The sequence below is a fragment of the Erpetoichthys calabaricus genome, chromosome 16 (assembly GCF_900747795.2).
Source record: "Erpetoichthys calabaricus chromosome 16, fErpCal1.3, whole genome shotgun sequence".
Taxonomy (NCBI): Eukaryota; Metazoa; Chordata; class Cladistia; order Polypteriformes; family Polypteridae; genus Erpetoichthys; species Erpetoichthys calabaricus.
In genome coordinates this window covers 67,321,702-67,337,312 of record NC_041409.2, presented here as the reverse complement: position 1 = coordinate 67,337,312, position 15,611 = coordinate 67,321,702, and the positions used below count along the sequence as shown (strand labels likewise).

Below are 15,611 nucleotides of genomic sequence, written 5' to 3'. Positions count from 1 at the left end.
TCCACAGCCCTGTGTGTATCACACAATTTTTGAACCTCTTTAGATAGATAGATAGATACTTTATTAATCCCAAGGGGAAATTCACTATTCACTAAGTTTACGACGTTCTACTTTGTCTTCTACTCTTTGTCTTTTATTTCCGCCCCCGCTTGGACCTGTTGGGTTTTCAGTTCATCTCTTGGCACAAAGTCTCTTCTTGTGGGACTTGAAATTATCTCTCTGAAAATGTCTCGTCTCGTCTCTCTGAAAAAATCTTGTCTTGTCCCATGATTTTTTATATAATAGATTTTTTTTGCAATTTTAGTTTTAAAAGCAATGGTAGTGCGAGTTCTTGGATAAATTCAGAAGGAAAGATGAACCAGATCATATAGGATAATATTGTTGCTGGCATGTCAGAAAATACAAAGATCATGCTATATGATTTTTCAAAGAGAATCATGCTAAAATGCTGAAGGAACAAAAGGGGAGTTAAAACAGTTTGCTTAAATTTGCTTTCAGAAATTTTGCGACTTTGAAGTCTTAGAAGTAATAGGTTAATAGACAGCTGAAAGTATATTGCAAGTCAAAAATTTTTTTCACAATCATGACTACACATTAATTTACCATTGTAATTAAGTGAAGGTTTTTTTTTATAAATAAAAAATGTCTGTTCCTTGGGTAAAATGGGGTCTCTGAGACATCGATACATTAAAAAAAAAAATAAAACCTATTCTTTCTTTTCTAGGGACGGGGGAATCTAACAGATTTTAAAAAAGGAGGTTGTTCATTTAAATGCACCAAGAAGCCTTCCTATTGGCTCTAGTGAACAGTCTACGTTTAAGAAGTGACAATGAAAATTAGAATTAAGAATTAGGTAGATGTGAATGTTATTGAAATACAATTTATAGCAATGGACACAGTTTTTTGTGAAGGAAATGCACTAAATATATTGGACAGACATAAGAGTGTGGTACAGTAATCCCTCCTCCATCGCGGGGGTTGCGTTCCAGAGCCACCCGCGAAATAAGAAAATCCGCGAAGTAGAAACCATATGTTTATATGGTTATTTTTATATTGTCATGCTTGGGTCACAGATTTGCACAGAAACACAGGAGGTTGTAGAGAGACAGGAACGTTATTCAAACACTGCAAACAAACATTTGTCTCTTTTTCAAAAGTTTAAACTGTGCTCCATGACAAGACAGAGATCACAGTTCCGTCTCACAATTAAAAGAATGCAAACATATCTTCCTTTTCAAAGGAGTGCGTGTCAGGAGCACAGAATGTCACATAGATAGAGAAAACAATCTCTAGCAAACAAATCAATAGGTCTGTTTGGCTTTTAAGTATGCGAAGCACCGCGGCACAAAGCTGTTGAAGGCGGCAGCTCACACCCCCTCCGTCAGGAGCAGACAAAGAGAGAGAGAGAGACAGAGTTTGTTTTTCAAGCAAAAATCAATACGTGCCCTTCGAACTTTTAAGTATGCGAAGCACTGTGCAGCATGTCGTTTCAGGAAGCAGCTGCACAAAAGATTGCAACGTGAAGATAATCTTTCAGCATTTTTAGACGAGCGTCCCTATCGTCTAGGTGTGCGAACAGCCCCCCTACGTCAGCGCAAGAGAGAGAGAGAGAGAAAGTAAGTTGGGTAACTTCTCAGCCATCTGCCAATAGCGTCCCTTGTATGAAATCAACTGGGCAAACCAACTGAGGAAGCATGTACCAGAAATTAAAAGACCCATTGTCCGCAGAAACCTGCGAAGCAGCGAAAAATCCGCGATATATATTTAAATATGCTTACATATAAAATCCGCGATGGAGTGAAGCCGCGAAAGGCGAAGCGCGATATAGCGAGGGATTACTGTATTGTGCATTTCTAGATCTGAATCGGTTAGTTTTATATAGTGATGGATGAGAGAAAGTAAGGCTTCCGTAGGCTCTTGTATCCAGTCAATCTTGCACTTATGGGTGAAGCTGAACAGAGAACTAGAGAACAGAGAGAGGTATAACACTGGTATATAGTCATTTGGTCTGAATTCAATAAATTCTAGGAAGATCAAGGGGTTGGTTGGAAGCCTAAGCAGTTGTAAAAGTGAAAGGTGTGGCTCTGTAGCCAAGCAATATTTGTGTAGCAGTGATGAGATGTACAGTACACTTTCATGGGAACTGTCCCTCTTCTAGTTTACAAGCAGCCCATTCTGACATTGAAAAAAAATGTTTATATAAGCTAAAGGAATATGTTCTGTTTAGTGAAAAATGTAGTATTCTTTTGTCTTTTTCTTCCAGAGTTGTATGGATTTGATGTCCTCATTGACTCTACTCTTAAACCTTGGCTTTTGGAAGTAAACCTTTCTCCATCCTTGGCATGGTAAGAGTTGTCAATTGACTTCAAAAAATAAATTTGCACATTCCTAATTACTAATGAGTTGGGAGAAATTTAAAGGTAGCTTTATGCATTATTGCCTTTGATAGTTATTTCTCATTAACCTTTATGAATAACCATAGACATTATTAATCCTAATCTGGTTGTAGATTAGGATGGTTATGTATGCGTATGTGCAGTATTTCTACAGACCTCACAAATATGATGTTCTCCTGATACATAGGTTACAGTATAATAATGTTGCATTTTTTTAATGTTTTGCAATAAACAGGTTGAGTATCCCTAATCGAAAATGCTCCAAAATCTGAAGGTTTTTGAGTACAGTAATCCCTCCTCCATCGCGGGGGTTGCGTTCCAGAACCCCCTGCGAAAGGTGAAAATCAGTGAAGTAGAAACCATATGTTTATATGGATATTTTTATATTGTCATGCTTGGGTCACAGATTTGCACAGAAACACAGGAGGTTGTAGAGAGACAGGAACGTTATTCAAACACTGCAAACAAACATTTGTCTCTTTTTCAAAAGTTTAAACTGTGCTCCATGACAAGACAGAGATGACAGTTCCGTCTCGCAATTAAAAGAATGCAAACATATCTTCCTCTTCAAAGGAGTGCGCATCAGAGAGAGAGAGAAAAAAGCAAACAGTCAAAAATCAATAGGGCTGTTTGGCTTTTAAGTATGCGAAGCACCGCCGGACAAAGTACTGTAGCTGCAAGGAAGGGAGCAAGCATTTTTTAGCATTTTTTTGAGGAGCGTCCGTATCCTCTAGGCCAGTGTGCGAACAGCCCCTCTGCTCACACCCCTTCCTGTCAGGAGCAGAGAATGTCAGAGCGAGCGAGCAAGAGAGAGAGAGAGCGGAAAGCAAACAATCAAAAATCAATACGTGCTGTTTGATCTTTTAAGTATGCGAAGCACCATGTGGGAAGTATATCGCTTGCAAAGCAGCCACATGTAAGCCCAGCAAAGAAGGGAGCAGTGTGAAGGTAATCTTTCAGCGTTTTTTGAGGGGCGGCCGTGTCCTCTAGGGGTGCAAACAGCCTCCGTGCTCACAATATATTTGAGGAGTTTTATTTAATACATAATACGCGCTGTGGTTGGGTAGCTTCTCAGCCATCTGCCAATAGCGTCCCTTGTATGAAATCAACTGGGCAAACCAACTGAGGAAGTGTGTACCAGAAATTAAAAGACCCATTGTCCGCAGAAATCCGCAAACCAGAAAAAAATCCGCCGATATATATTTAAATATGCTTACATACAAAATCCGCGATGGAGTGAAGCCGCGAAAGTCGAAGCGCGATATAGCGAGGGATTACTGTACTGCTGTGACACCACAAATGGAAAGTTCAACACTAAGGATCTCTTTTATTAAACTTTGTTTGGATTCAAGCATCAAAATATGCATGTGCCAAAAAGCAGATGTGAATAACATACGAGCAGGTTCAAAACAGACTTATTATTTTATCAAGAGCAAGATGTTTTAATGTCTTACTGAAAAATTAAAACTAATATGTAACAAAATAAACCGACTGTGCTTTGGAAGAACCATTGTTCACAATCTGTGTAATAATGTAAAGCTGAAAGTTGTCTGTGCATGACATCAAATGTGAAAGTGGCTTGGAGCTCATTTACCAGTTTTCAAGCACACACACACACACACACACACACACAGTGAGTTGCTTCCTTGGATGAGAGCGGCAAATAACTACATTGTTTGACAAATTCACCACTTCATCCATAGGCTTGTTTTCAAGTTGAGCTCTTTTGATACCAACAAAGCACAAATTTATCATTATATCAGAACAGTTCTTGTGATTTACTCAAATGCTACTGGGAGCAGTAAGTTGCAGTTGGTGCTGCTCTCACAAGCTGTGAATGTGAGAATGAGTACATGAGACATTGTTACACTTTTCACTGATACTGAATCAAGGTAGATTAAAGCAATGATGAGTTATACATCAGTGCATCTAGCATTGCTTTCGAAAGCAGTCATCTTCAGTGGTAGAGAGAGGAACCGGCCAAATTCTCAATACTTGCTTTTCTGGTTGCATTACACATCTATTTCTACTACGTTTACACCCAATGACAGTTTTCAACTGCAGGGAATATTGTCTCATTTCAATATCTTCATAGATTCAGTCAAGACCCACAGCTAACAGGTCAATAAGGCATTCAAGCAGAAAATAAAAGGACAGACATTTCTGGAGCAGTGTTTAATGTTAACTCATAAAACATTATGCATTTAAAGCTGGATGGTTTTGCAATGCAGTAACTTTACATTTTAGGTTCATAATGTCATTATTGTTACTAGTAGAGAGTACATTGACATTCTTTCTTATGTGTGCTTATTAACATGTCTTATGTTGCTGCAGTACAAAAACTGTCTGTTGTCTCATGCCTAATGCCTGTACCTGGTGCTAAAATGAAGACCAGAAAAATACTCCAGTATTTCTCCTTGGTGGATCAATGATACATACCTCTATGAGTATCTCTTGAATTTTCAACAGGCCTGCATCTTGAGGGTTGCCCAGGTGTTTTAATGATTCTGCTTCATAGCTCCTGGCAGACTAGATTTGCATTATGGCCTGGTTACTCAGTCTGTGTGGTTTTTACATTTTCTCACTATTTCTTTGTAGTTTTTGTCCTTTCCCTAAGATGTTTGTTTAGATTAATTGTAAAATTTTCATTGTTCCAAAAAATGGACTTGGCAAGGTAGAAGGGGCTGAAGAGGTGCTTTCTTTTTGGTGTGTGTGTGCATGCATTGGTAGACCCAAGATGAAATTATTTTTATTTAATATCTGATTTTTGTATGTCATCTGTTGAAGTGAATACTTACATACAAAAATAAATTGAATTGAATGAACATTACTGGAATTTTTTAATTGATTTCACATCTCCACCCTTATTCAAGCTGCATGCCTAATCGGTTAGACCAAAGGAATGCATGACATTTTTTCTTAATAAAATAGCTTAAGCCAGTAGTGTCAAAGCATTTATCAAAGTGAAAGGTTATAAGTCGGAAAAGATGGAAGTGCTAATTCATGGCTCCCTGAACCTGTCTCACATAGTGTTAAGATTTGGATTGTGCCTTGTTTGTAAACATACCTTTTCTTTAGATAGATAGATAGATACTTTATTAGTCCCAAGGGGAAATTCACATACTTCAGCAGCAGCATACTGATACAAAAAACAATACTAAATTAAAGAGTAATAAAAATGCAGGTAAAAACAGACAATAACTTTGAATAATGTTAACGTTTACCCCCCCGGGTGGAATTGAAGAGTTGCATAGTGTGGGGGAGGAACTATCTCCTCAGTCTGTCAGTGGAGCAGGACATTGACAGCAGTCTGTCGCTGAAGCTGCTCTTCTGTTTGGAGATGACACTGTTTAGTGGATGCAGTGGATTCTCCATAATTGATAGGAGCCTGCTGAGCGGCCGTCGCTCTGCCACGGATGTCAAACTGTCCAGCTCCATGCCTACAATAGAGCCTGCTTTCCTCACCAGTTTGTCCAGGCGGGAGGCGTCCTTCTTCTTAATGCTGCCTCCCCAGCACACCACCGCGTAGAAGAGGGCGCTCACCATAACCGTCTGATAGAACATCTGCAGCATCTTATTGCAGATGTTGAAGGACGCCAGTCTTCTAAGGAAGTATAGCCGGCTCTGTCCTCTCTTGCACAGAGAATCAGTATTGGCAGTCCAGTCCCAATTTATCATCCAGCTGCACTCCCAGGTATTTATAGGTCTGCACCCTCTGCACACAGTCACCTCTGATGATCACGGGGTCCAGGAGGGTCCTGGGTCTCCTAAAATCCACCACCAGCTCTTTGGTTTTGCTGGTGTTCAGGTGTAGGTGGTTTGAGTCGCACCATTTAACAAAGTCCTTGATGAGGTTCCTATACTCCTCCTCCTTCCCACTCCTGATGCAGCCCACGATAGCAGTGTCATCAGCGAACTTTTGCATGTGGCAGGACTCCGAGTTGTATTGGAAGTCCGAAGTATATAGGCTGAACAGGATCGGAGAAAGTATAGTCCCCTGCGGTGCTCCTGTGTTGCTGACCACAATGTCAGACCTGCAGTTCCCGAGACGCACATACTGAGGTCTGTTTGTAAGATAGTCCACAGATCCATGCCACTAGGTATGAATCTACTCCCATCTCTGTCAGCTTGTCCCCTAAGGAGCAGAGGTTGGATGGTGGTGAAGGCGCTAGAGAAGTCTAGAAACATAATTCTTACAGCACCACTGCCTCTGTCCAAGTGGGAGAGGGATCGGTGTAGCATATAGATGATGGCATCCTCCGCTCCCACCTTCTCCTGGTATGCGAACTGCAGAGCGTCGAGGGTGTGGCGTACCTGTGGCCTCAGGTGGTGAAGCAGCAGCTGCTCCATGGTCTTCATCACATGTGACGTCAGAGCGACAGGCCGGAAGTCGTTCATCTCACTAGGACGTGATACCTTTGGGACTGGGGTGATACAAGATGTTTTCCAAAGCCTCGGGAGTCTCCTCTGTTCCAGGCTCAGGTTGAAGATGCGCTGTAGAGGACTCCCCAGCTCTAGCGCACAGACCTTCAGCAGTCATGGCGATACTCCATCTGGACCCGCTGCTTTGCTGGCACAAAGTCTCCTCAGCTCTCTGCTCACCTGCGCTGCTGTAATTATGGGTGGGGATGTCTCTACTATGCTGGTATCAGCAGAAGGATGGGTGGAGGGTGTAGTACTCCGAGGTGAGAGTGGGTTAGGGTGGTCAAACCTGTTAAAGAAGTTGTTCATTTGGTTTGCTCTCTTCACGTCTCTCTCGATGGTGGCACCCCGCTTCGAGCTGCAGCCAGTGATGATCTTCATCCCATCCCACACTTCCTTCATGCTGTTATTCTGCAACTTCTGCTCCAGCTTTCTCCTGTACTGCTCCTTCGCCGCCCTGAGCTGGACTCTGAGTTCCTTCTGCACGCGCTTGAGCTCATGTTGATCACCGCCTTTAAAAGCCCTTTTCTTCTGGTTCAAAAGGCCCTTGATGTCACTTGTAATCCATGGCTTGTTTTTAGCATAGCAGCGTACTGTTCTTACTGGAACTACAATGTCCATACAGAAGTTGTTGTAGTCAGTAGTGCAGTCAACAACCTCCTCAATGTTCTCACTATGTGATCCCTGCAGGATATCCCAGTCCGTAGTCCAAAGCAGTCTCTCAGAGCCTGCTCTGCCTCAGGGGACCACTTCCTGAATGAGTGTGTGGTTGTAGGTAGCTCCCTCACTTGGTTTGTAGTGAGGCTGAAGCAGAACCAGGTTATGATCTGCTTTCCCAAGCGCAGGCAGCAGGGTGGCTCTGTATGCGTCTTTAACGTTTGCATACAGTAAGTCAATAGTCTTATTTCCCTGGGTGTTACAGTCCACATACTGGGAGAAGGCAGGTAATGTTTTGTCCAGTGTCACATGGTTAAAATCTCCAGCGATTAGCACAAGCGCCTCAGGATGCTGCGTTTGTAACTTAGCAACAGCAGAATGGATGATGTCACTCGCTATCTCCACGTCCGCCCGAGGAGGGATGTAAACAATAACAACAATGACGTGGCCAAACTCTTTGGGCAAGTAATAGGGACGCAAACTTACGGCCAACAGTTCGATGTCCCTGCAGCAAGTGGAGATTTTGACATTTACATGTCCAGAGTTACACCACCTTGTATTGACATAGAGAGCTAGACCTCCTCCTTTGTGCTTCCCACAGGTACTTGCGTCTCTGTCCGCTCTAACTGTGCTAAACCCGGGTAGCTCCACTTTAGCATCTGGGATGGTGGTAGTTAGCCACGTTTTGCAAAAGCACAACAAACTGCATTCTCTGTCGGTTCTGACATTTTTCACCAGCGCAGCCAGTTCGTCGATCTTATTTGATATTGAGTTCACATTTCCTAGGATCACAGAAGGCACCGAAGGCTTAAAACTCCACTTTCTCGCAAACCGCTTCATTTTTAGCTTAGTGCCGGCTCTGCTGCCACGATACCGCCTTCTTACCTCGTCGGGTAAATAGCGGACCACACTGACACTGGCATTTGTTCTCAGCGCTTGAAGTTGACTACTTGAATAGACGAGTCTCGGCGTGTAAAAATCCATGTCCACGTTGTAAAAGTAAAAGTGTCCAGGGAACGAATCCACATAAAAGAAAGTGATAGGAGTGATCAATAAAAAATAATAAAAAAAAAAGAGAAAAATAAAAGGTAGAAAAATAAAGTCGTACACGGAGCTACTGAAAAGGCTGCCACTCTCGGCGGCGCCTGAGTCACACTTTAGCTTTTTTCTCTCATTTCTTTCTCCTGTTTTTTCTCCTTGTGTCTTGTTTACGTTAATTTGGTTTGCTGAGTATTTACCTTCTTTTTTTTTTTTTTTTTAATATATATTTATAGCCCTTCCCTGTGCTTTATTTTGTTAATGAAGTTAACAGATTGGGCAGCCCATGTATACCCTTGCACCCACAGTGCTTCATTAATTGAAACTGCAGTCTCCTTACTTAAGGAGACTTAAGTTTGATTTCTTCTGAGTTTATCAGAGAGCACTTCATACTTCAGTATTATTGAATGTTTGCTTGTTCTGCAAGGATTGAATAAGGTGTTAATGGAATACTTCACCCAAAAATATTTTTTATATGTTACTTACACTATATATTTTATAGTGGTGGCCAAGAAAAAATTGTAATCCGATGATTTAGTGCAGAATGGAAAGAAGGAAGTTTATCTCAGTAGTCACCAGTTCTGTAAAATGGCAAACAATGTGAAAAATCTCCATGAAAAAAGGAAAAAAAAATCTTCCGTTACTCCACATCTTTTAACAAGTCGTTATCTTAAAAGGTGCTAAGCAAATATTTTTTTTTTTTGCTCAGATATTGTTAAATAGTTGCATCCTGAATTACCAGATCAAACATAAATAGTAAACCCAAAACTTATGGGATGTACTTTTGGTCAAGAGTCCTATCTTGTTGTAGAGTTTAAGGATTATTGTACTCCTGATGAATATGTAAATATTGTATAAATTAGTTGGTATTGGAACCACAGTGATTAATTATTGATTTACCTCTGGACACACTGCCACACACAGTTGCACAACCAGTCTCAAACACTTAATAATGCCTGTGCTGTTGTATATATCAGAAAGTGCGTGTAGCCTAAGATTACCCTTTCTCTCACCCCAAAATATTTGATTACTTCTTCACCTACATCAGTCCCATCAGGATCCATCCATCAATAGCACGGATTTGTAGTAGGCTTGCATTTGTCATTACTTTCTTTAACACAGAGGATTGCTGATAGCTGAGATACTTTGAATTTACAGGGCAAAATATTACATCTTGTAGAGATAAAGCATTTTAGTGATAATTTAATGTGAGCAGGGGTTTTTGTTATGTTATTTTTTTATTTCCAAGTGATGGGGGATTTTGGGTATTGCATCTAAACTATATAAACCAGTTTATTCAAAAGCTGCAATATAAGATAGCCACACTGTAAGAAGTGAATAATTGAATGGAAGGGAATGGTTTAGTCAATTCGGTTTAAAATGACACCCAATCCTGCCAGGAGTGAACTCGAAATTCAAGCGAGTTTTCTATTTAGTCAAAAAAAAAAAAAAAAATCATGTGTCACTTATACAGAGGGTATAGAAAAGAATCACCCCCTTCGAAATATTCCCATTTTTTTGCTTTACAGCCTTAAATGAAAACACACAAACCAATATTTTTTCCAGCTTTACTTGCTCAATGCAATCTATAACATCCAAGTGAAAGATATCACAGGTACAGTTCAGAAGATTTAAAAAAATCAAAAACAATACTGAGATTAATAAAGGATCACCCCCCCCCCCACCCCCCAAACAATATTTGTAAACTCAATCAGGTGTACGTAGCCACCATGTCCATTGCAGACCATGGTTACTGGCTTCCACCTGTGATCAATTGTAATCATTCTGATGAGTGAAGCATAAAAACAGCTGTTCCTGGAGCATTCCCTTGCTTGGTAGTGTAACTGACAGCAAACAATTGACTATGGGTGGCAAGCCACTTCTCAGGGATAGTGTTGTGGACAGACATAAGGCAGGAGATGGATACAAAAAAATCTCAAAGGCTTCATCAATCTCAAGGAGCCCAGTAAAATCCGTAATAAAAAAGTGGCAAGTGTTTAGTACTACTAGGACCCTCCCTGGATCTGGCTGTCCATCCAAGTTGGATGGAAGAGCAAGGCGGACTCTGGTAAGAGAGGCTATCGAGAGGCCAATGGCCACTTTGAAGGAGTTACAGGATTTTACGACAGAGTGGTCATTGTGTGCATGTGACAACAATTTCACAAGTGCTTCACAATTGTGGCTTTTTCGGGAGGGTCGCAAGGAAAAAGCCACTTCTCAAGAGAGGCCACGTTGAGGCTCGTTTGAACTTTGCCAGAATGCACCTTGAAAATTCTAATGCCAAGTGGAAAAAGGTCTTATGGTCAGATGAGACCAAAATCAAACTATTTGGCCTCAATACCAAATGGTACACCTGACGGAAATCCAATGCAGCTCACCATCCACAACACACCATACCTACAGTAAAGCATGGAGGTGGGAGCATCCTGTTGTGGGGGTGTTTGTCTGCTGCAGGGCCTGGGGCTATCGTTAGGGTAGAAGGAAAAATGGATGGGGCAAAATACCGTGAAATTCTTGAGGAAAGCCTGATACCCTCTGCCAGAAAGTTGAAGATGAGCAGAATGTTCACCTTTCAATATGACAACAACCCGAAGCACACAGCAGAATTGATCACACTGTGGCTGAAGGAGAAAAAAGTGAATGTCCTCATGTGGCCCAGTCAGAGCACAGACCTAAATCCCACTGAAAATCTTTGGAAAGATTTGAAGATAGCAGTCCACCAACACTCATTGTCCAATTTGACCGAACTTGAATAGTTCTGTAAAGAAGAGTGGGCAAATATTGCTCAATCTAGATGTGCAAAGCTGATAGAGAAGTACCCCAACAGACTCAAGGCTGTCATTAAAGCAAAAGGTGGTTCAACAAAATATTGACATTGGGGTGATCCTTTATTAATCTCTGTATGTCTTGTTTTTGATTTGTTATCATTTTTCTGAACTGTAGCTGTGATATGTTTCCCTTGGATGTTATAGGTTGCATTGAGTAAGTAAAGCTGGAAAGAAATATTTTTTGTGTGTGTTTTTATTTAAGGCTGTAAAGCAAATAAAATGGGAATATTTCGAAGGGGGTGATTCTTTTCTATACCCACTATATATCTAATCATCAGAAAACACATTCATGCGTAGGTAATGAATGCTGGGAGACGTTTGAACCATGAGTGCAGCCTCAAGTTTACAGCTGAAGTATTGTCTTTCTTGCTTATAGTATTCATACACCCTTTTCCTCTGCCAGATACTGTGATTGTGCTGTTTCAGTGCTAAAATAGTCTTGTAGCCAGTCTGCTGTTAAGGCGCAAATAACTGTAAAAACTGAATATTGTGGCTTCTGTTATGTGGGGGGCACCAAGGCTTGGATAAAACACTGTGGTTTGCCACAGAATTCTAGGCTTTTAAACTTTGTTTCATATTTTTGTTGTTTTCAGTTTAAATTTGGAACTTTTTAAGTGCTTACATGATCCCAGTTATACATTTTGATTTATTAGAAGTTGCTTATGGACTGTTGCTTCATAAATATTAATAAGTCAAATGAAATATAAAGTCTCGGCGGCTCTATTTTGTGTATATGTGGGTGGCTATATTTGTGAAATTTTAAGTTCATATTTGCTGAGATTTTTCTCTTTTTTTGGTATCGAAAGAAATGATATACTGCCTGGTATAGAGCTGTCACTTTGGAAAATATATTGAGTTAAAAAAAATGCATAAAATTACATATTCCTTCACAAATGATTTGCAATAGACAGATCCATGTCATGTTGTACATGGGGACCAACAAAGATGTTACAACCAGGTAAATTGTAAACTTTGAATATTCGACCCCTTAAATGTCATCTATAAATGTTGGGGACCAATACTATGATCAGTATGTAAAAATGGACCTCTGCATCAAGAGGTGACATCTGTAATTTTCAGTGTTCATTTAACACAGTCCACTTTGTTGTGTAGAAAGAATATGCCATGTTTTACAAATCTTTTTTTTTTTTTTGTAAACTGAGGTCATCTCCAGCATGAAACTTTGTTGTTTGCAGCTTTATTTGTTTTGTTGTTACTTTATTACTTCCCTAATTCAGGTTTTGCTTCATGAACTCCCTTTTTTGATCAGGCTGAACATGTGTCACATTGTATAGTACATTTTCTGTTTCTTTGCCCCAAAGAAAACTTATACAATTTCTTCTTCAGTTTTTGCTTCATTGAGAAGTGGAAAAATTCATCTGTTAAATTCAAACTCATTTGGCTATTGCTTGTTACAGTGCTATCATAGTATCTGTGTTGATCTGTTTTCCTAGGAAAGTGCATCCCTTTTTTTTTCATCAGCTAGTACTCACCCACTTGTTAATCTTAAACCAGTAAAACCAATCTTTTCTCATAATGATAACAAGCAGGATACTTCTGAGTTTAATTTTAAAGATGTAAATGTAAAGTTCCCCCCTCAACAACTTTCTCTGTACTTATTTTCCTTATACTTTCGTATTTTTTCTAGAATATGTGAAAAGTTGGGTTCTCCCAGCATTATTCGTTTACCCTATTCTCCATATATGCTATCTCATACAGATGAAATACTCAGATTTATAAATAAAAAATATTGTTACTATGAACATAGAATAACAGAGCTGGTATTTAGCTCATTTGTCAACTTTTGATCACAAATAGATTGGTCATCCTTAATACGGGACTATGATCAAATCCACATAAAGTTGCAAGTTTGATTAATAAACAGTGACCAAAGATGGATAAAACTTGCATTTAATTGGCTGCAGTCATTATGTTGAACAAAACAGGATTCAGCATCTCTGTTTTCACAAGCCTATAACAGGAAAGAATTCTTTATAGAAACGCATTATGTACCGGGAGAGATTAGTTTTGGAAAATATATGCAGATACTTGAACTAACATTTTTTTTTTGATTTATTCAGACATGAAAATATAATGTTTGCATTTATGTGAGATGTTACAGAAATGAAAAGATGACATTTTCTTGGCTGTGGTTCTAAAGCACATTTCTTATAATTGACAGAAACACTTATTCAGCCAGGAGTTTTAACATTGATAGACACATGAGAATGTTACATATATTGTTTTTTTTTGTTTTGTATAGCAAATCATTAAACTCTTCTAGTCAGTACTGTCATCTTCCCATGCTATGCTAGGGAAGTAATTTTATAAGGGTCTTTATTATAAATAAAGGAGGTTTGATTCTGAATGTCAAATAAAGCATCCGTACTATTAAAATAAATATGTGGCAGCAAGCAAATTTAAAAAAATGATGACTGCAACAGTTTCCCTGGATTGTTTTCATTGTGACACTATAGTTTGAGATACTTATTGAGATAATTACTTTCTTAATTAAAACAGCTTTCTATAAACATGATAAATAAGGAATTCATATCAGAAGTGACAATTTTTGTATCAAAATGTACTGTGAACCTGATGGATGATGAACCCTGAATATCCAAGAAAAAGTAGTTTAAGTTTCAAAATACAGATAAGCTCTACAGATTAACATTGTTGTGTTACCTGTATGTCGAGTATCCAGTAAGTACAACAAATTACTTAGTTTTCATACATTTCCCTCTGATGTGAAAACCCGATCTAAATAGGCTATCTCTGTCTGGAGAGAGAGCTTTACTGTTAGTCCCCATACCCGAGTTTGTAGTTGGCATTTTAAAAAAGAGGATTTTTGTGAGCTTGGGACTGAGACAGGGCGGCATCTGTTGAAGAAGGGAGTGGTTCCTGCATTGTTTGAGTGGAACAATTTCTCCATTCCACTTTCAAGACCAGGGGTTTGGGGAGGAGAATGCGACCAATGGAGCATGACACACCAGGCAACGAGAAGGATGGTTCAGCTTCGGATCCAGATGTTGTCGACCTAGCGCTTGATGAAAACATGTCTATCAGAGAGGGGATCCTCTTGCTGAGGCAACAAATTGAGACCCGTACAATGAAGCAGCAATTTGGCTTTCATCATGTTGCTGGCTCAGACAGTGACATTCACTTTTTTACAAGGTAAGATTTCCAGCAGACTCATGCTATTAAGGCATTGCAGCATTGGCACCAAGCACCACATGGATGGATTCTCTGCTCTTTACAAGTATCTTTGAGGTGGTTCACTAATTCACTAACCTTAAAAGATCTGCTTGCCTTTTGCTGCACTAGTTGCAAAAGTGTGTGCGACTATGCAGAGTTGCTGTTTTTATAGGTGCTGTTGCTATTGGTGATGTAATTTTGGTGACTCATCCCTGGCTAAAATAACTTCTCCAGTGCCATTGCAGTATTAAGTTTACATACATATTCAACCATCCCAGAAAAAAAGTTTAATGACTAATTATTCAAATTCTGCTTTTTTTTTTTGTCCCATGTAAGTTCATAGTAGACACAAGTTTTTAACATATCCGGATCTTACCTTTGTAATTGTGAATGTTGCCTGAGACATATAAATTGAAGCCCTTCTCCTTTTTAGCTCCTAATGTTTGGCACAATGTTTGTATAATGCAACTTATGCGGCTTACTGTAAGACTGGACATGTCTTGAAGTAATTGGGTGAAAAACGCCATAGCTAGTCCATTTTGATATGAGTGCCGGAAGTGCAGCAGCTGGCTGATGTGGAATGCAGAAGAGAGTGTGCATATTGCCTATTGAAGACGGGACTCTTGACCAATGAATCAAGATTTTTTTTTCCAAACTAGGGGGCTTTGCCCCCTGCTCGCTTCGCTCGCCAACCCCCGTGTTTGGTTTTCCGGACACACTTTTAAGATTTTTTTTTCTTTGAATTGTTGCTATTTCATGAGTTTCACTTTTATTTCAGAACTTATGTAAAAACAATATTTGTAATCTTTTGAGTCCAAATATGCTGAATCTTTTAAATGAGGTCAGTGAGACATGTGTTTAATGACTTTGTCAGGTTAGAGATAATGAAAGCTGGAATTCAAAAGAATAAAAAAAAAACGTAGGTGCGAAACACATGCAGAGCAAGATACAGAATATGAAAGCAGAAAAAAACAAAGTGTCAAAAAAAAAAAAAGTAAACATCGCATTAGCGCAAAAAAAGAGAAATTATTGCTCGGAGAAATAACTAAAAGGTGAATAGAGATCGAATATATGGACA

At 39.5% G+C, this 15,611-nt stretch overlaps 1 protein-coding gene across 1 annotated transcript in view; it reads left to right on the top strand.

Moving 5' to 3' along the window:
* The window catches only part of ttll5 (tubulin tyrosine ligase-like family, member 5), a gene marked incomplete at its 5' end in the record, with an annotated part of 276,912 nt that overhangs the window by 67,463 nt on the left and 193,838 nt on the right, over positions 1 to 15,611 (top strand). The window contains one exon of the mRNA XM_051919744.1: positions 2,264 to 2,345. Coding sequence (XP_051775704.1) covers positions 2,264 to 2,345 — 82 coding nt within the window. The remainder of the gene's footprint in view (positions 1 to 2,263; positions 2,346 to 15,611) is intronic.